At 49.2% G+C, this 26,053-nt stretch overlaps 7 protein-coding genes and 1 non-coding gene across 8 annotated transcripts; 3 read left to right on the top strand and 5 right to left on the bottom strand.

Moving 5' to 3' along the window:
• Positions 1 to 486: 486 nt before the first annotated feature.
• On the top strand, positions 487 to 560 carry BDQ94DRAFT_t39. The gene has a single exon. It is a non-coding gene; the product is annotated as a tRNA-Ile (tRNA).
• A 438-nt stretch (positions 561 to 998) lies between these two features.
• On the bottom strand, positions 999 to 1,997 carry BDQ94DRAFT_166894 (uncharacterized protein; the record flags this gene model as incomplete). The annotated part of the gene is made up of 1 exon (XM_026770664.1): positions 999 to 1,997. The coding sequence occupies one exon, from the start codon at positions 1,995 to 1,997 to the stop codon at positions 999 to 1,001; it is 999 nt and encodes a 332-aa protein (XP_026630755.1).
• Positions 1,998 to 3,984: 1,987 nt separating this feature from the next.
• BDQ94DRAFT_157183 (uncharacterized protein) lies at positions 3,985 to 4,854 on the top strand (the record flags this gene model as incomplete). Its single annotated transcript, XM_026768712.1, has 1 exon — positions 3,985 to 4,854. The coding sequence occupies one exon, from the start codon at positions 3,985 to 3,987 to the stop codon at positions 4,852 to 4,854; it is 870 nt and encodes a 289-aa protein (XP_026630756.1).
• Positions 4,855 to 5,223: 369 nt separating this feature from the next.
• Positions 5,224 to 8,581, bottom strand: BDQ94DRAFT_183013 (HET domain-containing protein; the record flags this gene model as incomplete). The annotated part of the gene is made up of 3 exons (XM_026774298.1): positions 7,990 to 8,581; positions 6,157 to 7,938; positions 5,224 to 5,991 (listed from the first exon to the last, which is right to left on the bottom strand). Exons 1-3 carry the CDS (start codon positions 8,539 to 8,541, stop codon positions 5,224 to 5,226), a joined length of 3,102 nt encoding a protein of 1,033 aa, XP_026630757.1. The 5' UTR covers positions 8,542 to 8,581.
• Positions 8,582 to 9,098: 517 nt separating this feature from the next.
• Positions 9,099 to 11,165, bottom strand: BDQ94DRAFT_157185 (Alpha/Beta hydrolase protein; the record flags this gene model as incomplete). Its single annotated transcript, XM_026768713.1, has 2 exons — positions 9,099 to 9,924; positions 9,958 to 11,165. 2 exons carry the CDS (start codon positions 11,163 to 11,165, stop codon positions 9,099 to 9,101), a joined length of 2,034 nt encoding a protein of 677 aa, XP_026630758.1.
• Positions 11,166 to 11,544: 379 nt separating this feature from the next.
• On the top strand, positions 11,545 to 13,341 carry BDQ94DRAFT_166898 (tannase and feruloyl esterase; the record flags this gene model as incomplete). Its single annotated transcript, XM_026770665.1, has 4 exons — positions 11,545 to 11,849; positions 11,905 to 11,947; positions 12,005 to 12,969; positions 13,017 to 13,341. The coding sequence occupies 4 exons, from the start codon at positions 11,545 to 11,547 to the stop codon at positions 13,339 to 13,341; spliced, it is 1,638 nt and encodes a 545-aa protein (XP_026630759.1).
• A 3,773-nt stretch (positions 13,342 to 17,114) lies between these two features.
• BDQ94DRAFT_166899 (uncharacterized protein) lies at positions 17,115 to 18,401 on the bottom strand (the record flags this gene model as incomplete). The annotated part of the gene is made up of 1 exon (XM_026770666.1): positions 17,115 to 18,401. One exon carries the CDS (start codon positions 18,399 to 18,401, stop codon positions 17,115 to 17,117), a length of 1,287 nt encoding a protein of 428 aa, XP_026630760.1.
• A 1,424-nt stretch (positions 18,402 to 19,825) lies between these two features.
• Positions 19,826 to 24,613, bottom strand: BDQ94DRAFT_166900 (ABC bile acid transporter; the record flags this gene model as incomplete). Its single annotated transcript, XM_026770667.1, has 4 exons — positions 19,826 to 20,544; positions 20,591 to 23,366; positions 23,422 to 24,225; positions 24,290 to 24,613. The coding sequence occupies 4 exons, from the start codon at positions 24,611 to 24,613 to the stop codon at positions 19,826 to 19,828; spliced, it is 4,623 nt and encodes a 1,540-aa protein (XP_026630761.1).
• Positions 24,614 to 26,053: the final 1,440 nt, after the last annotated feature.

Raw genomic sequence — 26,053 nt, forward strand, 5'->3', positions numbered from 1 at the left:
AGAAAATATACTACTACTAGTACTACTCTATCATGGATGATCAAGTTGACTGGCAGCCCTGTACTGCGGACTATTGCCCGCAATCACTGCAGATTGCCTAAATGGTTCAGAATTATGATAATGACAGTACATGACTCGATGAAAAGAAACCACGATTTGGTGATACGTGGATAGCGAGAAAATTACTGCGGAATGAGTACTCTCAAGTACTGCTTACTATGTACTCGTCACCGCAGCGACCATTTTCTGCCGCGCTCTCCAAGGGCGGTCAAAATTTATACAGAAATCCACGGGGCTCTTTTGGGGACTGTATGTCATTAACTCCGCTTAAGTCCGAGCTTTTTTCGACGAGGTCGACTAGGTTCTGCCATTTAAAGCGGTGGCCAAAGCGGCCAGGATTGGCTTTTCTGCCACAGCTCCGTTTGCAAGCAGTGGGCCACTGTGGGGCCTCTTCTAACTAATTAAAGTGGCCGCTTTCAACAACTGGGTCCCATAGCTCAGTTGGTTAGAGCGTGACGCTAATAACGTCAAAGTCGAGGGTTCGAGCCCCTCTGGGACCATCTCTTTTTGCTCTTTTTGTGCTCATCGCATCTTTCTGGTCCAGCAAGTTTTAAGACATGGTTGTTGGTGACACAGAGCAGAGTACGCCCTTTGTTGTTGTCAATTTTGTTTGTTTATTGCCTTACTGATCCCGATTTCTGGCGCACAATCACTGGTAAGTCGGTTGTTCTTAGTTTTCGCCATCTCTTTCCCCTGTTTTGAACGGTGGAGAGTGTGCGTAGTAGTGAGAATATATACATTCAATGACCCGCACGACTTTCCTGCTCTTAGGCACCACTACTCCAGAACGAGTACTACATACAGCTCGCACAAAACCGAGGCCATGGTAGTGTAGCCCTTTGAGACACACACACAGCTCTTTTCCTGGACCTTCTGCACCACAATGACCCTCCACTGCCCCTGCTGTATGCCGAAATCCATCCCTCAAAAGATGCCAATTAATTAAGCTTGATCCCCAATAACTGTGCCCCAACTGCAACCTCCACCCCATCAACATCAACACCAACACCACTGCCACCACCCGTGGTAACATACAACCAATCCATCTCCCCTTCACCCCTGCCAAACGCACACCCCGTCGGCTCCGCAATCTCCGTAGAATCCAAACTGCCCGCAATAACACTCGTCAGATTCCTCCCGCCCTGTAAATCAAAGCTAATCTGCATAATTGTATTCTCTGCCGCCGTAGCCGCATATGCAAACTTCCGTCCACTCTCAGCACGGAACCCATCCGGGGAAACGGCGAAATCATCAAACGCAATAGCCTCGGCAATAGCCTCTCCAGGACCAGCAGTCACATTGGAGTACAGCTTCGCTCTGCAAAAGTCGCCGCCGGCGGTCCAGTACACGAATCCATCTTGAACCTTGATTCCATTGATGCTGCTCATCAGGTTCGCATCCTTGATGGCTTCCCATGTGCGGCCGGTTGTTGTGTCGACAGCGAAGATGGAGTCTTGGTAGGAGGCTGAGGCGAGGATAATGGTCTCATTGAATGCGGCTAGTCCGTTGAAGCCTGTTGGTGCGGTGGGTCGGGCGATGAGTTTGATGTCTGGGGTGTCGGGGTTGGTGGTGAAGTCGACGCGCCAGATGTGCGTGGCGTTCTTGGGAGGGTCGGAGATGTTGTCACTGGTGGTGTTGGCGCCGGTAACGTAGAAGACGTCGTGGGCTGCTTCGGTGATGCCGGAGAGACCGAGAACGCTGGGAAAGGTGTGGATGACGTTCTTCTTTGGGGATGAGGAGCGGGGATCGAAGGAGAGGAGGCTGGCTGGGGGACCGATCTCGGTTGCGAGAATGAGGCCGTTGGATCGGACGACAAGATTCTCGAGCCAGGTGTCGTTGGAGGCGAATTGGTAAATCGTTCGAACGTTCAGCTCGGCGGAGACTAGGGTACTTGCACTGAGGGCAAGTGTGCCTAGGATGGATGGATGGATTTTCATGATTTGAATCAAGCAATTGAGCGTAGTACTAATGAGGGAGGAGTATTTGGAGGCTGAGGAAGCGTGTGGAGAATCAGATCGAAGGAGCGGACGATCTCATTAGATATAGTAGACACCTCTCAACTTTTATAGTAGTATAGTATAGGCGGGCCTCCTTAGCTAGCGTTGAAGATTATACGTGGCCCTGCCCTACGCAGGTACAATGATCTACTTCCAAACAGGAAGGAAGTGGGCATCTTTACGCACTCCATTACGAGTCATTATCTGATCTTAGATCAGTTTCACTGAGTATGGGGGCCCGCGGAAACAGACTGGGCTAATGACGTGAGCATGGTGCAACAGGAGGATGCTTAAATATAAAAAAGACCCGCAGTCGTTTCACTAGGCTGGATATTAAACTACTCTACAATAAGTCTACCGCCGGTGCAGAAGTTAAAGTGTCTTCCTGGCATGCTCGGCGTTGTTTCCCGCAACAGGAATTCCAAGCCGATGATCAGTGATTAGCCCTCCCGCGCCATATAGCATTGCTGCAACGAATTCGGTTTCTTTCTCTCTATCTGGCCACGTTTAGCCGCTATCTCCGAGGTTATTGGATGATATTCAGGAAATGATAAGATCTTTTACGGTGGGACCGCGAATTCCCGAGATTTGGACCCGCTGAAGATCGTCAGGACAGTTCCCCGGACGAGAATTGACACCGTTTTAAGTCCCGTAGCGGGCATGCTGTTAGCCAAAGCTAAATATTTCATTTGAAGATAGAAGTAGAAACGATATGTGACTTGAATATGAGGCGCAAAGCGATGTACCACGAATGGACTGCTGAGCATATGGACGGACATGCGGATAGTTTCATCCTATCGTGGAAAACAGGCCGTTAGCTTAGAGACATTCTCATATGTCCTTGGGATATTGGCCACTCGCTGCTCCAGTTGGCACACGCGTTGGCGAGGCCGTTAAATCTCCCTGTACCTGACGTTCATCTTCCACTCTCATGGTCAAATCGGACATCTGGGGCATGGATATTATGACATGCGACAAGGTCCGTGGCTCGACCGAGCGCTTCTTGGTGCAGGTCATCCACGGTTGCGGCAGTTACGGCATGGCATACTGGTGTCACAATTGACGCGAAGGACACTACAACCAGTTGCAGGCTCCTGAGACGTGGTTACGTTGGGAAGGCCATGATGTCAAGGTGGATGTGGATGAGGAAGAGCCGGAGGACACAGATCGATCGGGGGCGACATCAAAGGTGGACAGCGTGAAGAGAAGCAGCAAGTAGAAAGGTCTTCAAAGAAGCCTGAGTTTAACGATGTCCGGTTGTTGTTTCTCATGATTTTCAAGGCAATCATCTTTCAAGAGCAGGAAAAAAAAGGATAGCCGTGACTTCACCTCCAACTCCTCTTCACGCCACACCACCCTCAGCCTCGTCAGCCTCATCAGCACCGTGTCTAGTCATCACTTGGCCTCTGATTCTTTGAGAGTACTAAGGGTGCGAGACAGCACCTTCCGCTCGGGCCAGGAAAAACCATGCACTGAGGTCAATTGTTTGTGTTCCACTATAGCCGTGATATTCCCTGCTGCATATCTGGGAATCCGTCCCTGACACGAATTTCATAGAGAGATCACCCTGTGATATGTTCAAATCCCACAGAACTCTGAACAAGCACGTCAGCATGCGTGTGCTGGTTTAAAGCACATGAACCGGGACTCACCCATCCCTATACAAATGTCATGCAGAAAGGCAAACACTCAACATTGAGGAGAAACTCCTGTATCAATAGCCAAAATGTAACCTTAAAGTTACACTGCATTTGGTAGAACCCACCGGGCCCGCGTAGACCTCCGCAAAAAGAACCCGAGTCCCGCCGACGTGTCTGTCATACATTCGAAGAATATAAAGCCCTCACTGATACAAGGAATCCTACCCCCATTCATTCCCCTGACTTCATGCATTTAATCAATCGTAAATCTCTCTCTATATAATAAGATGGCCACCCCAAGCCTCATCTCCACCAACAAGCTCTCTAACTCCCGCGTCCTGATAATCGGCGGCACCTCCGGCATTGGCTTCGCCGCCGCCCGTGCCGCCCTGGAACACGGCGCCAACATTATCATCTCCAGCTCAAATTCCCAGAGAGTCTCAACCACCATCCCTCGTCTCCAAACTCTCTATCCAGACAATGTCTACACCGACCACATCACCGGCAGACCCTGTGACCTAGGCGACCAAGCCACACACGAACAGAACCTTCTTTCCCTCCTCGACTACGCTACATCACCTTTGCTCTTCCCTAATACCATTTCTTCTGCTAGGAATAATGATGATACTATTGAGCGAGTATTACTAAATCATATAATCTACACCGCTGGTACTCCACCCCCACGGATTCCTATCGCTTCTTCCGAAACCACCGCCTCTAGTTTCTTAGCCTTGAGCACTCTCCGGCTACTTGCCCCGATGTTGATTGGTAAACATGCGAAGAAATACTTGGTTAATCATCATACCTCATCCATAACATTCACCTCAGGGTTAATGGCGGCCAGACCAGCGGCGGGGTTGGCGGTGGGTGGTGCGGCTGTGGGTTCAGCGCTCGAAGGCTTGACTAGGGGATTGGCGGTGGAGTTGGCCCCTATCCGTGTGAACGTGGTTGCACCGGGTGCTGTCGAGACGGAGATCTTTGAAAGGTTAGGGCATGCGAGAGAAGCATATATGGAGGCTTTTAGGAGGGGGACGTTGACCGGGGAGGTGGGGAGACCAGAGGATGTTGCAGAGGCGTATATTTGGTGTATGAAGGATGGGTTCGTCACGGGACAAAGGCTTGGGAGTGATGGGGGCGCATTGTTAAAGGGGGCATAGTATATTTTAGATTTGAAGAAGGAAGGATGGTTTCGTCGGTATAATGTTTCCAGTATGGAGGTGATTTCGGGTCATATTTCTATGAGTTTCTAGCGATAAGCAGTAAGATAGTGGCTTCAGTAATGCGAATTATAAAATTTGTTAGTGGGCATATTGAGACTAAGGTACAGGTGCCAGTGGCATGGCAGCATACGTCCTCGTTCAAGAATAAAGAGAAAAGAAAAAGAAAACTAAGGACAGGGACGGGCGAGATTATAAGGAATAGTTAGGAGGAAACATATCCCACTATTCTTCTGCGTGTCACATTCCATCCATTCTATCTGTTCATCTTGTGGCTCGCACTAAACTCGTCCTTCACGGGCGACATGGTCACTCATTTTCTTGCTCGTCAAATTCGCGCAGCATGTGTATAATTTTATCCTTGACTATGGAGTCCTTTGCCGCCCTAAGAACCACATCACTTTGATGCTGATAGATAAGCTTTAGACACTTCCTACGATATTCATACTCCGTATTGTCGCCCGTCAAATCCCGCAAACGTGATCCTTCATCTCCAGGTTCCAAGAGCTCCATTACTATGAACTCTACCGCCGCTTTATTGATCGGGAGGCTCTTCTGCAATTTGTAAAGAAAATTTAAATTTTCGAAGCAATTTGAATCCATAATAGCTGTACTAACCGTTTCCTTAGAAATCGGTAAGCCTTTGTCTTGCTGGTAGCGCTGCCTCACAGAATTTGGTCCGTCAGTATGGTTCATTACTGCAGTGACCACCGCCTCAGAAATCGGGAATCTCTCTTGATAGTACTGCTGTAGAAGATGTACTTTTTTAAGTGCATGTGGTGATAAGATTGCGTTTTGGATTGTACTTGCAGAGATGGGTGGACAGCTTTGTTGCTTGAACAAAAACTGCAAAAGTTCGGTTCCGTCGGGGAGTTGTACTACCGCATTCAACAGATCTTCAGAGAATGGTAGAGTGTCTTGGTGTTGGTAAAACAGACGAAGGATCTCAAGTCGATCGTTGTACTTGACTGCAGCTTCGATGACCTCTTCAGAGATTGGTAGGTTGTGTTGGTGTTGATAAAACAGACGAAGGATCTCAATCCCATCAGGATAGTGCACTGCAGTTTCAACTGCCTCCTCAGAGATTGGTAGATTGTCTTGGTGTTGGTAAAACAGACGAAGGATCTCAATCCCATTAGGATAGTGCACTGCAGTTTCAACTGCCTCTTCAGAGATGGGTAGACACGTTTGATGTTGGTAGAACAGACGAAGGATATCGAGTCCTTTAACATGTCCCACTACATTTTGGACTGCATGTTCAGAGATAGGTAGATTGTCTTGGTGTTGGTAGAACAGACAAAGAATATCAAGTCCTTCAACGTGTTCCACTACATTTTGGACTGCATGTTCAGAGATTGGTAGACACTTTTGATGTTGGTAGAACAGACGAAGGATATCAAGTCCATCAATGTGTTCCACTGCATTTTGGACTGCAAGTTCAGAGATAGGTAGATTGCCTTGGTGTTGGTAGAACAGACGAAGAATATCAAGTCCATCAATTTGTTCCACTGCATTTTGGACTGCATGTCCAGAGATGGGTAGACATCTTTGATGTTGGTAAAACAGACGAAGGATATCAAGTCCATCAATGTGTTCTACTGCATTTTGAACTGCACGTTCAGAGATTGGAAGGCTGTTCTGATGGTAGTAGTAAAACAGTAAAATAATATCAAGTCCAAAGGTATGTTTCGCTGCATTCTCGACTGCTTGTTCAGAGACTGGAAGGCTCTTTTGATACTGGTAAAAAAGTTTGATAATCGAATTTCCTTGTGGATTTTGACTTGTTTCATCGATCACCCGTTCAGTGATGTAAGAATCGGCCGTGCGGAGAAAAAGAATACCCATGAGCTCATAAATGCTTGTTGCATTTCTGACTGAAATTTCTATTATTGATACTCTCTTCCGTTGGTCGTCAAGAAGAATCTTTAGGAGTTTATATGCGATGTCATAACGTGCTGCTGCTGCCTCGAGCACTCTTTCACTGACCGGTATTTGGACCTGAGTCTGACACAATAGTCGCTTCATCGGTTCGAACTGCGCTTCAAAGTCATCAGATTTCAGTATATTCACAATAATGTCTTCTAAAATGAGTTTCAGACATCCGTATTCCTGCTCTTTTCCCTCCAATGTCTGTCCTAGGCTGCTAGATGTAGTAGAGGTTGGCACTTTCAGACTAGTTAATTCACTCCTACTCTCTCTGGCAGGTGGACTGATGTCCCAAGTGAAGAAAAGGTCAATAGGTGGCGCATATATGAGTTGGAATTGCTTCCGTAGGTCTGATATCTTCGTCTTGGAGTGTCGACGAAAGGATTCGTATCCGGTTTTCTTTTTGACCATGTCTGGTGTTGCCATACTCACGACAACACTGATTTTTCCTTTCCCCAGTCTAATGATTGTTGGCTTTGGAGCATTATGCAAGAAGCACACAATATCATAGACCTGAATTAATGTTGCTGAAGCATGAATTACCCATTTATTTCCCCACTGAGTTTCAAAGAACATCCCCAAGGCATTCTCATGGAAGCCAATACCAATAGTCTGGTAGTCATGAAGGGGTGTGCTTCTTTCGACTGACACGATATGGCCCAAAATCCACCCTTTGCCTTTGATCACAGCTATGTTAGTGTCAGACAGAACTGCCACAGTATGATTTCCCATGAAGATATAGTTTACGATCTGCTTAACAACAGCACTGAATGCAAGCCGATAGTTTGGTCTTAAGCAGGGTGTTTTAAGATCATCCGAGCACAACCCTAGCAACGCATATATCTTGTCGTGTGGAACTGTTGCGAAGTGGGTACGATACATGTCGATCAGCTCTCCTAAAGGGAGATTACCTGGCAGTTTTCGTGAGTTGCGTGGCCGAATAATTGAACTTCGGACAAGAGGGATGACTGTGAGCACGTGGTCTGGTAGTAGTGACAGCTTTAGTCTGCTAAGGCCTTCACAGAACGAATAGCCGTTGACCTGAGCTAGGCCACATCGAAACATAATTGATCGAGCAACACCAACTTCTTGTAGCACCTGCTGGGGATTTAGTTGTGCACTAGTGAAAACGCTCAAACCCCAGCTTACCCAGATACGGCGAAACCAATCATGTCTTAGCGGTCTCATACAGGCCACATGATCCGCTTCTGACAAATCAACACTTTCGGTACCTGCATAAAGCAACACTTTGTTCTCTGCGAGTTGATGGATCGTGTCAAGTGCATTGGGGCCAGCATGGTCTGGCTCCCCAAGCCAGACAATGACTCGATCGGCCTGTGCGTAGATGGCTCTCATAAGCGGAATATGTGTATTCTTCTCATCTTCGTCTTCTTGGTTGATGCAGATCGCATCAACCCACAATGTTCTCTCCAATTGGTGGTCCCGAAGGTACGACAGGGCAGTGTGAAGATTCTCAGTCACAGGCAGAAGACTTCCACCAATCAGAACTGCTTGCGGCTTATCATTGCTACCCCACGTATAGGAAAGTGCCTCGTAAAGATGGTTTCGGCTTTCTGACACTGAAAGATCGTAGTTGATAAGTATGCACTCGATGGGGGCATTTCTTTCTCTTTGTGGCAAGAGACGGATCATGCGAGTGAACGACCCTGGTGGAAGTGCTGAATATGTATATGCTATCATGATGAACGGGTCATCATCGGGTGCTATAGTAGAGTAACAGAGTGGAATTGGACAGGCAAAAGAGAAAGAAAACTCTGGTCAGCGCAATGCCGGCCACGGGCGGGGATATGCCAACAATTAGTTTTCTATAGAAAAAGCAATATTCCTCATCGCCCTTGCCATTGCTTGGTTTTCTTGCTAGAGTGGGGTATGCAGGCATAGCTAAGATGTGGTTCGTTATGATAGGCTGCTAACGTTCATGACAGATGCACTACGGAGTAGCGTACCTCACTTGTGCTGTGAACTACTCTGGACCAAGAGTGCCCAGCACAGCCTTTGGGGTTTACTCCGTGGACCTAGGAAATGAGACATCAAATCACTAGATGGCTCTTGTAGCTCAATTGGCCTATCTGAGCTTAACATTCTTAGGAAACCCCTCTGGCAGCCCCCTCTGGAGTGCGATCTAACTTGCCACATTTTCGAAGCCTGCCCAGGGACCACACCCCGTTTCACAGCTGACCGCATGCCTAGTCGAGATTCATACTGCATAGTGTAGGGACATGTTACTTATCTCTGAATCAATACTGCACACTAGCTAGATACCGACAATGCTCCAGATCGGGCACATCCGTATACCCTGGCCGCGGATATTGCAAATCAGCCAGGACCATATTTGACGCCGTAAACTCCGGCCAACGCCAGCCTGCAAAGAACTCTAAGGTGGTGTTGTAACCGCGCGCTATCAGATACTCCCTCGCAACATTAGGATCACCCGTTCGCGCAAACGACCCCCACATGTCCTGCACCGCATTGGTGTAGTAGATATCCTCGGGAACCCGAATCGGCTGATCGTAAATGTAGTAAGTCCCAAATACCTCGTACAAGTCACTAGAGTGGCACCGATAATATGGTGTGTCCGGCTTTCCGACAGGAAACGTGCAGAGGTCATAGAAATCATAGTAGGAGAGAGCGTATCCGCGCTGATGATAGGCCACGTGCATACTGGGGAAAGCGACCGTGGCGGCTCCCACCATAGCGTAGGCGCCATTCGGGCACTCTTGGTTATTTTCGGTGGCGATCTTGACACTAGCGTTGTATACGCTGGAGTATGAAGTTGACCCGTTGTGAAAGGTCTCGTTGCTAATAAGCCACAGGCCTGAGGGGATAATATGATCTGCCTGTTCTTGATCGATCCAGCCCCCTGGGATGAGCTGGTCGAGCGCGGTCTGAAAGTCGCTCATATTGGGTGCCAGAGTGGTTGTGGTCAGCGACTGACATTCCTCGGGCATCAGGGTGGACATCATCCGTACGGAGTTAATGTAAGAGCTTCCTTGGGCGACTAGAGCCATAGGTGCATCTGGTAGATATACAGGATCGATCACTGGAGTGAAGAAGATGTCGGCGCTGGCGTTCAGGAGCACTGATGAAGGCAGTCACTGCAGGCAGGCAAGCCGGGCAGCGCCTGTCTCGTTGCAATATGGGCTAAGGTAGGGCTCAGCTAGCTCGGCTATTGCGCTCTGGGTGCTAAAGCGACCGTTGCCCGCTGACTGCTGGATACTGCCCTGAAATAGACCAGCAGCTTGCGGAGAAGCAACAAGCTCGATGCAGTTGGCGCCACCAGCGGACTGCCCAAAGATGGTAACATTGTTTGGGTTTCCCCCGAACCCGCGGATATATTGTTGCACCCACCGAAGAGCAGCGATGTTATCGGACATCCAGTAGTTCCCAGGGATGGTGCCATCATCGAGTGATAAGTACCCGAAAATATTCAAGCGGTAGTTAGAGGTGACGATGACCACATCCGAGCGTGAAGTTAGACTTCCTCCATCGAAGGTTAGGTCCGAGCCGGTGCCTTGAGAGAAGCCACCGCCATGGATCCAGAAGAGGACAGGCTTCAGTTGATCCTTGGGCACGTCCGTATCGCCCGGAAGAAAGGGAGTATATACATTCAAATAAAGACAATCCTCATCATTACCCCAGGGGTTCAAATCATAGCTATTTCCGTCAAAGTAACCGAACTGCAGACAGGCGGGGCTGTATTGAGTTGCATTGACGTAACTTACATTGGTCGCATCCCAAGCTTCGGCATACTGGAAGCGGCGTGTGCCAATTGGCGGCTGCGCAAACGGAATACCAGCAAATCGAAAAGTCAAATGATCACGGAGGCCTTCGAAGGTAATGTTACGTGCCGTGGCATTAACCCGAGGGAAGGAGGAGTAATCGGTGTCGACACGATCAACCAGTGGAGCCGAGTTTGTGCAGACGAAAGGCCACTCTCCATCCGAAGAGACATTATCAGCGGCAGAGGTACCAGAAAGAGTGACTGGTGTACTGCAAGCAGTCCAGAGCAGCGTCTCGTTAGTCAGAGTACCTAGATACTGCTGGTACTGGAAAGACTGGCGGAACTGGTGCACGTCATCGCATCGCAGCAATTGCTCCTCATAGTCGGCACAGATTGTTTCTGCCTGACGACGGCGGGCAGGTGTATGCACTAGCAAAGCACTTGGTCGCTCCCCATGAGCAGTCCAGTTTCCGTCGTTCTGAAACAAAAGGCTTGTCGGAGCGGATGAAGCTTTTGCCACGGCCGGAAGAGCCAGCAGCAGCAGTGACGCCATGGCAGCCATCCTGAGCGGGGAATGCCTCATTCTGTAGGGAATGCTGTGGGTTGAGAGCCCTGCTAGATGTTGCTTTCCCGTCCGGGTTGTTGCCTTATATCTTGTCCGCGTCCGCACAGTCGATCTGTGAATCCCAATGCGGGAAAGACTCCGCAAGTTGGCGGCCGCAGAGGCCCTCATTTTGCGAGCAAACATCCAACAGGATCATGCATCCTCTTCCGTCCTGCAGAATTTCCCCCGCTTATCCCCGCAATTCGGGAATGGGCCGATATACCAGTCGGGATGTCAACAACGAGGAATGTACTGTCATCACAGTGAGAAACATGGCACATATAAATTGCTCAACAAATGATGGTGATCTCCAAACTTCAAACCATCTGCAAGCTTGGCTATTGTAGGAGTATTGGCCATGGCACTCCAGTTCCTAAATTTTGTTACTTTCCTTCTCACCGTTCTCCCAATTGCATTGGCTGGGAATAACTGCACCATTGAGACGTTTCAAGCCTTCTTGGACGCCAATGGTACCGCTGCACGCGTAGTTTACGCCCGACACTATGCGGAGAATTCGACCTTTGTGAACCCCAACATCAGCTCCGTCACCAATCCCACTCAGTTGCCAGCGGCATGTGCCATTCAGGTCAATGCGACCACAGATGTGAACACCCACTTCAGCTTCGGCGTCTTTCTGCCTGATACGTGGAATGAAAGATTCTTGTAAGTTATTCTGACCTATACCAGAGGATAATTAGCGTTAACCGAACGCAAACAGCCACGCTGCGCAGGAAGGCGCAGACATCAACTGGGTTGATATGGTATGTATCAGATGTAGCTTTCGTTGCCAATGAATTATAGACTAATTTCACCACTAGGCCGTTGGACTGAGGTATGGCTTCGCCTCGGTAGCTACTGACACGGGCCATACGGGGTCCGATATGGATGGAGTCTGGTGGAAGAATCCAGAGTCTATCAGCGATTGGGCCTGGCGCGCCAACCACCTCACAAGCGTATTGGGCAAGTTCCTCGTCGAGAGCTTTTATGGTCAAAAGCCGAAATATAACTACTTCGCCGGCTGCTCCACCGGTGGCCGCCAGGCCATGAAAGAGACACAGAAGTTTCCGCGGGACTATGATGGGGTGATTGCTGCCTGCCCGGCATGGTGGACTACCCACCAACAGCTATACAATCTCAAGCAGACGACCTATCAGGCACCTCAGGGATCAGATCATACAATTCCAATGGAGATGTTTGCCGTCATCGGAGGAGAGGCAATCCGTCAGTGCGATCCTCAAGACGGACTGGTCGACAACATCATTTCCGATCCACTAGGCTGTCATTTTGACTACCTGCCTTTGCTCTGTACTGAGACAAAGAACACTAGTTGCTTGACAGGACCCCAGATAGAGACACTGCATAAGATCTACAACGACTGGGTGGAAACAAACCAGACGTTTGTGTACACGCATCCGCTGTACGGCAGCGAAGCAATGTGGAATGAGAGCGGCGTAATCGGCAACGGCAGTGCCGGCAACGAAGACTCACAGCTGTGGTATCCTCAACATATCCTCGGCCTAGCCAACTTTACTGTGCAGGACTTCGATTATAGCGTGGTGCAGTACGCCGATCAGACTGACCCGGGTAATTCCTCCGCCAACAGCTATGATCTGGCCGAGTTCTACCGCCACGGAGGGAAGCTCATTCACTACCATGGTCACTCCGACGCCATTGTACCCCCGGGCATCGGCCTCTATTACCGCGACCACATGGCCGCCACGCTTGCCCCGCAGGGCATTGATATCGATGACTTCTACCGCTTCTTCGCCATTCCTGGCATGGAGTTAGTGCACCCAAGGCCATAATGGAAATGCTAGCTGACTCCTCCAGACACTGCTACCACACACCATCCACAATGGGCGCGCCGTGGTACATCGCCGGGCCGACACAGGCGAGCACGCTGAGCTCGTCTCTTTATAGTGTCCCGGGCTACCAAGATGCGAAGCATGACATTTTTCTGGCCTTGATCAATTGGGTCGAGAACGGCACTGCACCCGACTATGTTATTGGGTCTCGCTTCAATAGTAGCGTTGAGTATACCTCCAGGACCATCGACAAACAACGGCCGATATGCGCGTATCCCAAATTGGCCCAGTACGTGGGGTCAGGAGACATTGATGATGCGGCCAATTTTGAGTGTAAAGCCCTTTATTAGTTGATGCCCGTGGGTGATTATTGAAGACTACATTGGGAGATAGAGAAGACTTATGATTTATACAAGCGAGGCAGAGAGGCCAATAATGATTGCATTATATCGCCCAGTCAGTGGCCATGCAAGGGGTCTCTTTCACCGCTCTTACACAGAGGATTGCCTGAGGTACAAACAAGTAGCGGATTCTCATCTGGAATGCTTTGGTTTCTCATCCCCGAGTTCATTTGCTTTTCGAATCTCCAGAGGCTATAAGCTATCAATGTTGCGATCGCTTAAGAGACGTGTCTAATCTTGATAATATATGCGACAATATGCTGAAGATAATGCCAAACGCATCATCATTAAAGTGAAAGTAGATATTTCGGAAGACTGCCGAACCACCGCATACAGAACTGTCAGCGAGAGTTTCCCAGATTGGAAATCGGACAAGCGTATCTTGTCTCTCCCTATCCAATTCTGTCCATGGCCACGGGTGGCTGTGATGGAGAAGACGCGGCGTCAGTATCGAACATCATCAATTTCAGTGTCATAAGATTTAGTCGCGGGACCAGTGTGATGTTTAGCTTTGGCCTTAATTCTAACTCAAGTATAGAGAAGAAAGTTTCCAAATCCCATAGAACAAAGAGAATGCGCTCCTGACTTCGATTAAGGGGTGGACCTAGATAACCGATATACGAGTTTCTGTTAAAAACTCGAAGAGGTAGCTGAACATGCATTGACGTTATCCAATTATCTGACCCTAACCGTCGGCCTTTTTGCCCTCCGTTTCGTTAGATAGGGAATGGATCCACTGCTCTGATGGTGCTATTCAGCCTCAGCCCTCTTTATCGGCTATAATTTCCCGGGCGAACCCGCGGCTAACAAGTGCTAGTAGATAGTGGTTTGGAAAGAGTGCCAATCAAAACCAGTACCCCTCAGCTAGAAAGCTCCGGTGGCGTAGAGTACTTGGTGGAATATCTACCTCCGTGAAGTCGAAAACCTGGCTTTCCCTCCTGCTTTGGACTCCCATCAGCTCACACCTCTGTTCTGGTTTCTCAAATGGATCAGAAGTAAGCAGCTGCGTCGATCTTTACCCGCCATTCCTTTAATTTCTTTGCTCCAGTCACTCATTTATCAAGGTCTCTACGATGGGGCGATTGCTGACAACGAAATGGCTACCATACATGGGAGCACTGGCAATCCTAGGACTTGCAGCCACGATCCCCGTGGCGACAGTGGCACCCACTTCAGTTGTTACTGTAACGTCTACTTACTCCGATAGGGTGACCAGCACTACTACCGGGTTTCTCCCCGTGACGACCACTGAGACCACATGTACTCCTGGTAGTGTTGCTCCAGAGTCATGTACCAATTCGATATGGTCAGCGGATGGATCCTACTAGCATGAATGGTGCTCAGGTTCATCATTGGAAGATGCACCATATGTAACCATTTATAGAGCACCCAGCCCTTATGAATGCTACGTACTTTGTGGTATCTATTCGAGCTACCAAGGATTTAACTAGGATGTTAATAGCGAGTGTGTGCTGCTCACGGATATCACGTCCACAGTGGAAGTCACTTCATCTCATTGGGCCGCAATTGAACGTCTTTCAACCAATCCTTGCGTTGTCACTCAAACAAGTTCTTCTACTCAGCTTTCAACCGAGACAACAGTGATGGAATATACAACGACATACACATCGACAGTTACATTGCCTACGAGTTCTTCAATCGCATCAACTAGCCCTACATCCAGTGTTACGACATCCAGATACACCTCGAGTGTATCAACATCAACGGCTTCGACATGCACTGTTTCAGCTCTTCCCACCACCACTTGCGTCGACGGATATTACGTATATGATGATACCTCCTACCAAGTTCTCTGCAATGATACTGTGCAGGGCTATTCTGGGCTTCTGCCTAATTCCAGACAAGACGACATCTGGGGCTGCATCAATGTCTGCTCTAGCTATTCGAACTGCATAGGAACGTTCTGATTTCTCGGAATCTGTTACTCGGAAAGCGGTGCTATCGACTATTCTTACGTGCCCTACGACTACAGCGACCCGGATAATAATGTTGTTAACTACATCACCATCCGGCTAGATGGCAGCCCTTGTGCAGTTGCGACTTCTAGTGCCGTTGCAACATCTTCGAACTTCATCCTCATGGACAATGCGCCCTCATCTACCATGTTGACATCATCATCAAGGCCTATCGTGAAGTCTACGCCAGTCATCGACTGCTTCAAACTCCACTCAACAACTGGTAGATGTTACCTCGCCTGTCGAGCCACAAATGACTACCTTCACTGTCTTCACCACACATGTGTACACTGTTACCGCTTGTCCCCCGTGAAACTCGAACTGTCTGCCTCAGAAAAGACCACCAGTTACACAACAGAAATCGTTCCCCTCTTCACTACTATCTGCCTTCTTTCCGCTGAGGCATCTGATGCATATGCCATCCCAACCCAAACGGTCAGCAATGAGGGACAAACTACTGAGCAACCTCAACCCCTTACTACATTTACTGTATTCACAACAAGTGTGCATACTATGACAGCTTGTCCACAAGAGAGTCTGCACTGCGCAGCCTCCGAGAAGACCACTTACTACACCACAGAAACAGTCGCTTTATACACGACTATTTCGCAAATTGCTGTAGAAGAAACGAGTACACCCGCCACTGGTGAGGTGACAGGTCTCGGAAAAGTGGACTTCGGACAGCCCGGTGTAAGACTCAGCACAACAACCTACTACTCCAGCCGTGTCTACCCGATCACAGCTTGTCCATCATCTGTTGAGGCCTGCGCTAATTCAGAGCGAACAACGTATTTTACTACAGAGACCGCAGTAGCATCGGTCACTATCATTACTTTGGAGTATCTATTCCTGTTACCGATATCCCAGATACTCAAGCGAAACCTTCTGGAGGTGAAGCCTCAGTAGCAACAATTACAACCGTTCTCTACACAACAGAGGTATACGAAATCACGAAAGGGACAACAACACAAATTGCAACCGCCACTATTCCTATATCCACAACTGTGTTCCACACTGCCAGCGACATACTACCTACCAGCAAAGCAGCAAGCTCGGCGTTATCCGGGCCACACAGCCCCCAACAAGGGGCGTCGGGTGCATCTACCATTGGAGCCGATGCGGACGCAGATGGCCAAATCGGGGTCAGCGCAGGGTCTCCAGGACAAACGGGAGAGGGATTGTCCTTACCAGCATCTAGCAACAGTCACTCCGCTCACACTGACGGACCAATTGGTCCTGCACCATTTCCTCAAGTCTCGCCCTGGAATGCTTCCAGTGTCGGATAATTGCCAACACGAGTCTTGGCGTTAACTCTTGGAGCAATGGATCTCTTTCCTCTAACTTCCCGTCTCCTAGCTCGGGTCTCAATCACCCTAACCTTAGAAATATTGCTGAAATACCCACAGCTTCTGTCTATGCTTCTGGTACATCTATGATTAATACGGTGCTATACACCGGTTCTGCGCCAAAGAGTGCAGCGTGGGCTTGGATCTCCCTTGTAGGCGTGGTTATAAGCTATCTCTCGTGATCGATCATTAGCTAGATTCCGTACTTCTGTGATTAATTATAATGTCTGACACCAAATTTTCAAGGTGTATACTACCTTCTAAGGGTAGGCGAGATCTAAAATTGGAAGATATGAGGCGCAGCAATAAGAAATGATGAAGGGAAAAAGGAAAAGAATGAATATGACTCATTCTGAGCAAAGTCGTATCGCAGCCTATATAACTACTAGACGGGTACAATTCACTTGAAAAAATAGCGATAGCTCAACGCAGAAGCTAGGAACAAGGAAGCAGTCGCCGCACCAGCACAAGCGACATGCAGGGGCTTGTACTTGGGTGCACACAGCTCTTCAGCAGTGTAAGTGTTTCTCTCAAAAGCAAGACGCTTTAGTCCGTACCTCTCAGACTCCAGATGAAAAGCAATGAAGTTCTGTCGGAAAGAGAACCAGGATTCAGCAGCTAATCGAGCATTTGGGTCGAATCCAGTCTCGTTACCATACTCCAATGCATTCTTACCACGGGGCATGCAACTTGTGAAAGCCCTGTCCAAAGAAAAAACAATTTTCTGGACATTCTCAAGTGTTTCACAAAAGGTATCTCGGAATGTCCACAATTCTGGACCAAATCTGGACGGCCTGCCTGCTATTCTCCTGGTTCTTGTGGCCAGCAGAAGGTAGTTACGTGTCTCGCCCGCGAGAACCTCCTTCGGATAAGAAAGCAGGTCGTTTGTGTAATCAATGAAGTTCCTCAAGACGGGAGCCAGCGCTATCCAGTAAGGAGAAGGAACTTCCTCGGTGCGAGAATGCTTGAATATTGGAGGTATATAGTGAAACGAAATGCCACTCATCGAACGAAGGTACCCTGGGAATGCTGCGGCCGCACACCACTCGGAACTTGGATGTAGCCGTCCGTGTGTTGCAAGATGAACGGGCAACTCCCCCTGTTCCATGCGGTATTCCATGGTACAAGCCTCCGTGAACCCGCGAATAGCATTCGCCGAAAGGCTCCCGACCAGGGGGTCTTGGGATCCAAAGTACTCAGCACCCAATTGTAACCCGTGCGTGAGGACCGCTGTCCAAGGGGTGGCATCCGGTGGACTGTGACCGTCATTACAAGAAAAGTAGGACAAGCGGTTGCGCTCATCCGGACTGAGGATCGAGTTGTCGTCGCTTGAGAACAAGATGACGGTAGTGATGGCCATGACTAGCTTCGTCTCATGCGAGCAATGAGAATAGAAGTATTCGGCAACTTGCTCGGAAGTCTGAACTATTGCTTGTAGAGCCTGACGCTTCTCTGGGAATAGGTGTGCCAGATGCTCTTGGACCCAATTCTCGAGGTCATGGCGTAGGCGTTTGTCGGCTGGTATGGACTGGTGCTGATGTCCTATTCCTTCAAGCAATAAAAACAGACATTTGCGTACACATTGAAACACCTCTTGTCTTTGTTGATCACTTAGACCAACTTCATCGTGAAACTCCAGGCACCCGTACTCTGGCCTAGAAAGAGCAGAGAAAAAGTCAATCCTCATGTTGCAGATTGAGGAGCTAACCCTAGGGAAGCAAAAGTAAAGCCACGTCGCGGTTTATGTTGGTCCAAGTCAGGCTAGGATATATCGGTGGGGAACAGGCGATTAAGTTATCTCCTACTTTTGTGGTACTCGACAATCAAGATAGTGTCGCTATTAATTTTTTAAAGACAGCAAGGTCGAAGCAAATGGGGCAGTTTATCATTATCCGGCCTATAAAGATTGACCATCGACTAGACTGGATACTTGTTCTAGTACTGAGAAGACGTCATAAGCTGAGTTGTCACTATGCCGTGATGTTCTATCAATGCGTAGCAGAAGCAAGTGTACATGAAGATCTTTTCGCATTGATCGATGTACATTTCTCCCTTGAAGTCTAATCAGTACCTGGTTTAAAACCTGGATTCTGATACGCTGGACATCATGCCGCCTAAGACTGCAAGGAAGACTCTGCGCGATTTCCTTGTGGAGCATCAGGCGGACGTCTGTGTTACCTAGTTACTAGACCAATGAGAAGCTACCAAGAGGGCTTCACTATCGGCTGAGGAATTTCGTGGCAACCCAATGTTAACCTTATTGTGGCTCGACAACTAACTCATAACTGTTAGGACTGTTCGAGTAGGGAAGTCACAGAGGATTCACGAACTCGGAGAACCGGCTCCACCTTGTGATGTCAAGCAAGGGACAGCAGTCGTGATGGCACAAAGCTAAGTCATCAGGAAAGTCCCCTACCTTTCTATAGTTCACTCAATGAAGTGGGCGTTACACTGTGAAGGCGATGGGTTCTCAATAACGAGTCCGGCTTCCGCAGGAAGCCACCCGCGCTAATAGAAGGGGATGAGAGATGGACTCCTCATTTTTGACAAGCCTTATAAATTGCATGTGAACAAGCAAGCGCCTGGTACACCCCATAGGAGCCACGCCTCACACATCTCAAAATGGCAATTGCGGAATATCTGACAGCAGTGGCAGCTATAAGCCTACAGACCTTATTGTCTCCGATCCCAGAAGTCACAACCATAAAGGTACTAAGTAGGTATATTTTCGTGAATCTTGTTGAAGGAATGGAAGAATATATGGGTGCTCTGCTTCCGCCGCTGTACCTGAGGGTTTTTTTTTTTTTTTGTGGGTGGAGGGGAATCGTGCAAGTAGTAGCTAAGCCTTCCAGTTCGCGAAGATTGTGTTGATTGCTACATTTATGGAGACTAAGCACATCTTGATTATGAATGTGATGGACTCTGAAGTAATAAATTGCTTTAATGAGTAACACATTTTAACTGCAGGATCTGCTAGTAGGACAAAAAAAACTTTGAACCATGTTTTCTTGCCATTAGTTCAGGAAAAGAATAAATGTTTGCTTACTCTCAAATGCACGACAAAGTCTAAGGACGGCAAGCATCAACAATATATTTCTTAACACTTATGGTTTATGCCTCCAACATCATCCGCCTTAACTCCTCCGCCTCACCACTTTTATTGACCATATCCTGGAACAGGCCATCAGCCGTTTCCACCAACTCTCCAGGGCTTCCAAATTCCGCTGCAACACCATCCTTCATGACCAGGATGCGGTCAAAGTCGGCCACAGTACTGAGACGGTGTGCAATCACTAGCAGGGTGGTGTTCGTGAACGCCTCTCGAATCGACCGCTGGATCAGGATGTCAGTCTCCATATCCACCGCGGAGGTAGCCTCATCGAGAATCAGAATCTTGGGTCGGGACAGAATAGCGCGCGCCAGACAGAGCAGCTGTTTCTGTCCATGTGACAGGTTCGATCCACCCGAAGAAACTGGCGAGGATAAGGACTGGAATATGTTGGTGTTTCCGTTCTGCTCGGAAGCGGCAATGGTGGAACTAGCACCAGAGTGGTCATCCTCGTCGTTCTTCAACAGTGGCGTGCTGCTCCCGGAGGGGATGAGGTGGACACGCGCCAAAGCTTCTCGCACTTCCTGATCGCTGTATTGATTCAAGGGGTCGAGATTGGACCGGATGGTACCGGAGAAAAGAACAGGGTCTTGGGGAATGATGGCTAGGCGTGTACGGAGGTCGTGAAGTCGAATGTTGGCAATATCAATTCCGTCGATAACGACACTGCCCTTACGGGCGTCCAAGAAGCGGAAAAGAGCAAGAGATAAAGTGGATTTGCCTGTCATGGTTAGTATAGAAAGAAGAAGGTGCTCCATGCAACTTACCAGCACCCGTCCGACCAACGACCCCAATTCTTTGGTTTGGCTCCGCAGTGAAGGTCAGCCCCTTCAGGATTGATGGTAGCCCTTGTGCGTAACCGACTTCGAGCTCGTTAACCTCTACTCTACCCGTCTCGGGCCAGCTGGCCCTAACGCTGGCCCCGTCTGGGTTCTCGATCCGCAAGTCTCGATACTCGAAGATGCGCTCTGTTGCATTCATGAACAGCTCAACTCTTGTCGCAACTTGGATAGTGAAGGAAGTCAAGAAGGTGAAGCTCAGTGCGAAGGAGAGGGCGAATCCAGCCAAGCTAGCGTCGATACCCGGGGTGTTTATCACGAAGGCAGCCACAGTGGCTGGGAATAAAGCGGACACAAATCCTACGTGAAGATGGAGCCAGCTGCCCAGATAGCCAGCATACCATGTGCAGGCGGCGTAAGTGTCGATGAGATCGTACATTCGTTTAGTAAATTCTTCTGTTTTGGCAAATGCTCGAATAGTGGAGAGCCCAGTCAGGGATGCAGCAAAATGTGATATGACCGGCGACTTGCTATTAGATTCAATTCGCCTGATGTTTCGTGCAGCAGCAAGGTAGCTCCGTGCTATAAAGGCGCAAGATGCCAGGAGCAAGATTGCAACCAAGACCATAAACGGGGAAATGAAAATGGCTGCAGCCAATATACCAACCAATTCCCAGAGCGTCATGGCAAAGTAATAGAACATCTGCGGGAGCTGAGAGTCCAGAAGGGTGAAGTCTCCTGTGAAGCGATTTAGGATCCTTCCCGTGGGAACTGTGTCGAACCATCGAAGAGGTGCATGGAAAACGCTGTGTAGCATATCCTTGAATATTCTTCGTGATGCGCGGACGGCTCCATAGTACAGGTTGAATACCCGGCTGACGGCAACTATCACTGACAAGGTCGAAATGACGCAATACAATCCCAGATAAAACCACAAACTCCGGTTCTGAACGTTGATCGGGATGCTGTTTGACCTGCTCATGCAGATTGTATGCGTTGAATAGCCTGCCAACTGTATCTGCGGGTTGTTGTGCTGAGGGCATGATGTATATTGAGTCACCCCCTGCTCATCGCCATAGGCATCCGCCCAGATTCGTATCCAGTAATTTCGAGCTAAAATCAATGCCTGGAACAGCGCGAATAGACATGAAAGGATTATCCAAAATGACCATCCTCCGGTTGCCTTAAGATACCCAGAATAGACTGACGTCTCGACGCGACCCGTGGCTCTCGTCTCCGCCTCAATAAGCTTCTTAGGGGTGGCCTGGAGGGCAGCAGGGGCAGAGGCAGCCGGCACTGTCAACTCCTCTTCTTCCTCAATTAAGATCTCCCTGTTATCTGGTGCTTGAAAAGAATCGAGTTCGCCATCCACCTCTAGTTGGTCCACAGAACCTGCGTGTTTGAGAGTTCCGTCAGCGGTGAGACTAACAGCATATTTCGCTCCAGATGAACACAGCGACACGTGGTGGGTAGCGAGAATCCGAGTTCTGCCCTCTGCAAGCTCGCCCATTACTGCGTTTTCATAGACATGCTTGCCCACATGAGCGTCAAGAGCGCTAAAGACATCGTCCATTATGAGGATTCCAGCGCGTGAATAGATAGCACGTGCTAGACTCAAGCGCCATTTCTGTCCTCCACTAAGACTGATTCCCTGAGCACCCACTTCTGTCTCATCACCGTCCTCGAACAAGGCCAGATCAGTAGTCAGTGCACATGCTTGTAGCACCTTCTCATATCTGACCGGATCAAAGGGTAAACCAAAAAGGATATTGTTCTTGATCGTGGCATTCTCAATCCACGGCGTTTGAGAAACAAAGGCCATGGCTGTTGGCAAGATCCAGTTGCCAGCAGTCGCCTTGCTATCAAAGCGCTCCTGGGGACGGACATCTCGCGGGACATGGACGTAGCCACCCAGCACCTCTACCTCTCCCAAGATAGCCGCCAACAGTAATGACTTTCCTGATCCTGTCGGGCCCGATATAACACTGAGAGCATTGTTGGGAAACACCAAGTCGAGATTTCGCAGTGCGAAACGGTCGGCTGCTGCTTCCTGAGCATCGCAGGGGAAGGTCACGGAAGCACCATGGAACGAGATGACCTCACCCGGATGAGTGTTTTCCTCTTGCTCTGGCGTGCGTAAAAACTGGTCGATTCTGTCGGCACTCACCTGGGCGGTGATAACTGATACTAACAAGTAGGGGATCCGCCCAACAATGCCCTCAAGCTGGAGGAACAGACTGATCGCTGTGAAGGCTACGGAAGGCAGCAAGCTTCCGTGGATGTAAGAATATGTCGTGAGAGACAAAGCCGTCAGAACAATGGGAGTAAACTCCGAGCCGATTGTCATGTAGATATTATCAAGCCTGCTGCTCCACAGAACCGACAACTCCTCTTCACGTACAGTTTCGAGTTTTTCTGACCACACATCTTCAGCAGCGGAAAATTTGATCTGTCGGATACCATGCAGAGCTTCCGTAGTCATTGTGGTGCGTTTATCCCGGATTTCCATCAGGGCCTTCTGCTTCCTACCATAGCGCTTCGCTAGGTATTGGTTGATGGGAAAAAGGACCGCAATGCCCAGGAGGCCAGCGCACAAGCTTTCCCATCCAATGAGCAGCCACAAAAACGCCACTGTCACCAGCATCTTACCGACAATGTTTACACACTGGGAGCTTTCGGACGCAAAAATGGCGATTTGGTTGCAGTCGACCGCGAACATGTTGATGATGTCTTGTTCGGATTTGGAGGGGCCATCCTGGCCCGACTGCGAGTAAAGAACAATCAGTAAGGCAAACAGACAAGGATCAGGGCTTCAATACCTCTTCATTCTCGCTTCCTTCAGCTTTTGGGGGGTCAGTGCTCAACTTCTTCCTTAACAATTTCCGATACACCAGCGAAGTCAAGGTCGACCGCAAGGCAACGACGATATAGCCTCTTTCCCACCACATGATACGCGAGTCCACCAGAGTGGAGCTCAAGGTAGCCAATCCAATCATCAGGACATATTTCCACGCAGTCGGATCACGCATGTCTGCAGTGTCTCGTGTCTCCAGGTATTGAAGAAGTTGCAAAGTTGCAAATGATGGCCCGACGTCGAAAAAATTGGAGATGAGAACCGCGATCCATTGACGCAGAATCTGTACCCGAAACTGCCAAAAGATACGGATCCACAGTGGCTGGGCGTCTGTCAAGGCCATGGCACTAAAATCATCCGAGGCATCTTTGGAACGAACAGCATGGTTCATAGTCGGAAGATCTTCCGATTCCAACGCTTCTTTGGCGCCTTCGGACATGATGGTAGGAGCCCATGTGTATCTCAAACGATTCCAGAGGCTGACGGTCATCTCTCGGTCTATTTCCTTGCCGTCATGGTCAAAGACAGCCGGACGTCGTTTCACGCACCATATGCCAGCCACCAGGGCCACAAGAGTAGGCAGCTGCACTCCAGTCAGGATAGTGGTGGTGCTAGGTCTACTCCCGCCGGGAACATTTTCGCTTGCGAGTACGGAAAGAGCAATAGCCCCAATCAGAACAATTGTTGCCTGCTTCCATATCACGCTCTCGAATCGCGCAACTGGGTGCGTCTGGGTAACTGAGTCTGCGAATTGCACCAGCAAAAGTAGCTATGAATTGTCAGCAGTCCATTCCCAATGTGACCTCTCCGGTGGTGGGAGAGTGTCGACGCACCCATGCTGGCGGCAGCAGCCAGATTCCTAGTGAGGCAGGTCCCTTTCTCCCATGAATGCTAATTGCCGCAACGATCAAGTTTGCAAAAGACAGACCTAATCCACAAAGACCGAGCAAAAAAATAGCAACGAAAGGACGCTGGTTTGACAACTGAGAGGTGGATTCTTTTGTGGCAATTCCATCTTTATCCTCATACCGGATGTCGTCCGGGTTCGCGTGTTTCCGTCTCGCTTTGATCAATCTCTTGGCCGGCGGGATGGTCCCCAACGAAATCGAGACAAAGAGAACAACAGCCGCCTCTCCAGGGGCGATGGAAGGCACCATCGTTCGGACAGGACTGTTGAAATTGGTGTTTTCTCTGTGTCGAGAATGGCAAAAAGAAGGGCCCTGGGATTTAAAAAGATGGACAGAAGATGGCGAGCTAATTTATCGTGCATGGCGAACGGACGGCGCTACTGCAGTCAGCGAATACGATTAATCTGCCAGTGATAAGCCGCTCCCCCGCGCGATGCCTGTCCGGGAGTCCGACGGAGCAGACGTGACTCAACGCGTCCGAAGGAAGCCGATAAGACATTGAATTTGGCCTGCATGACTCAGAATGGATGAAGATGATTGGAACCTGTCAAATGAATGGGGAGGATCTGGACTCTGATGGAAAGTGAGGCAGACGCGGAGATCCAACGGGAAACAACAGAAAATGCCGGGATTCTGGCCGGCCATGTGATGGAACCCCCCTGATTGGCCAGCTCGCGTCCGTTGCGTGTTCTCCTCGCTGCCTGAGGCGGTCAGGATATTCGCAATGGGAACCTTTAATGGCGCTAAGCTTCGAGGGGGCAAACCTCCATTATATCCCAAGGACGAGTTTGGCAAATCTTAGCCAAGTAGCACGGTTCGTCCGAACATCACACATCACACAACATCCGGTGTCACGTCTCGCTATCAAACCACGGCATACTGTCGTCAGCACCACCTCTTTCCAACTCAGCGCACGTCCCCCTGCTGCGCCTTCATCTCCTTGTCATCATGAGTCACCAGGTCATTTCTTATCAATTTAATATAGAGCGTTAATACTCTTCCTATCTCAGGCACATGGAATGTCACCTCACCACCACTGTATTGGACAACCGTGACTTCCTCATTTCTCCGAATGGTTCAACCCGACGCTCAGAACACAGGAGCTGTTCAGCCTTATCGCACATATACCCCGCTAATGCCCCTATCTTTAGCTATAGCTTTGATTGGGACAAGCTTTGTCTAGCCTCTTGGCCGTCTTCTCTGTCCTTCATGTCGATAACGACGATCCGTTTATAGCCATCCCGACCATGGTCGGAGCTGTGCTTACGCATGCCTCCTAGAGGTCATAGATGCACTTCCCGTATAAGAGACAAGCATGGTCACATTTTTACCACCTCATAGGGAGTCTATTCGTTGAACATGCGCAAGACCTGTGGACTTGCTGGGTGTTCATATGGGGTAACTTCCATATCAAGCCATTACTTCGGACGACTTACTCATTAGCCACAGACTAATCAACATACAGAAATTTGCTGTGAGAAGACATTTTTCGTCGTGTTCTTGAGTTCAGCAAAGGCTGTCAAACATACCTCCCCAATGCTATCGAGATCTGTCTAGTCTGGTACCCACCCGTGAAGCCAAATTAGGGCCTGCATCTGTGCCCCCACACAAGTAAATGACAGAATGGATGCGTGCGCTATCGACACAATCAACTCCTGTAGTCTCATTCTGGACTTCCCAGAAAAACGC

This window comes from Aspergillus welwitschiae (assembly GCF_003344945.1).
Source record: "Aspergillus welwitschiae strain CBS 139.54b unplaced genomic scaffold BDQ94scaffold_4, whole genome shotgun sequence".
Taxonomy (NCBI): domain Eukaryota; kingdom Fungi; phylum Ascomycota; class Eurotiomycetes; order Eurotiales; family Aspergillaceae; genus Aspergillus; species Aspergillus welwitschiae.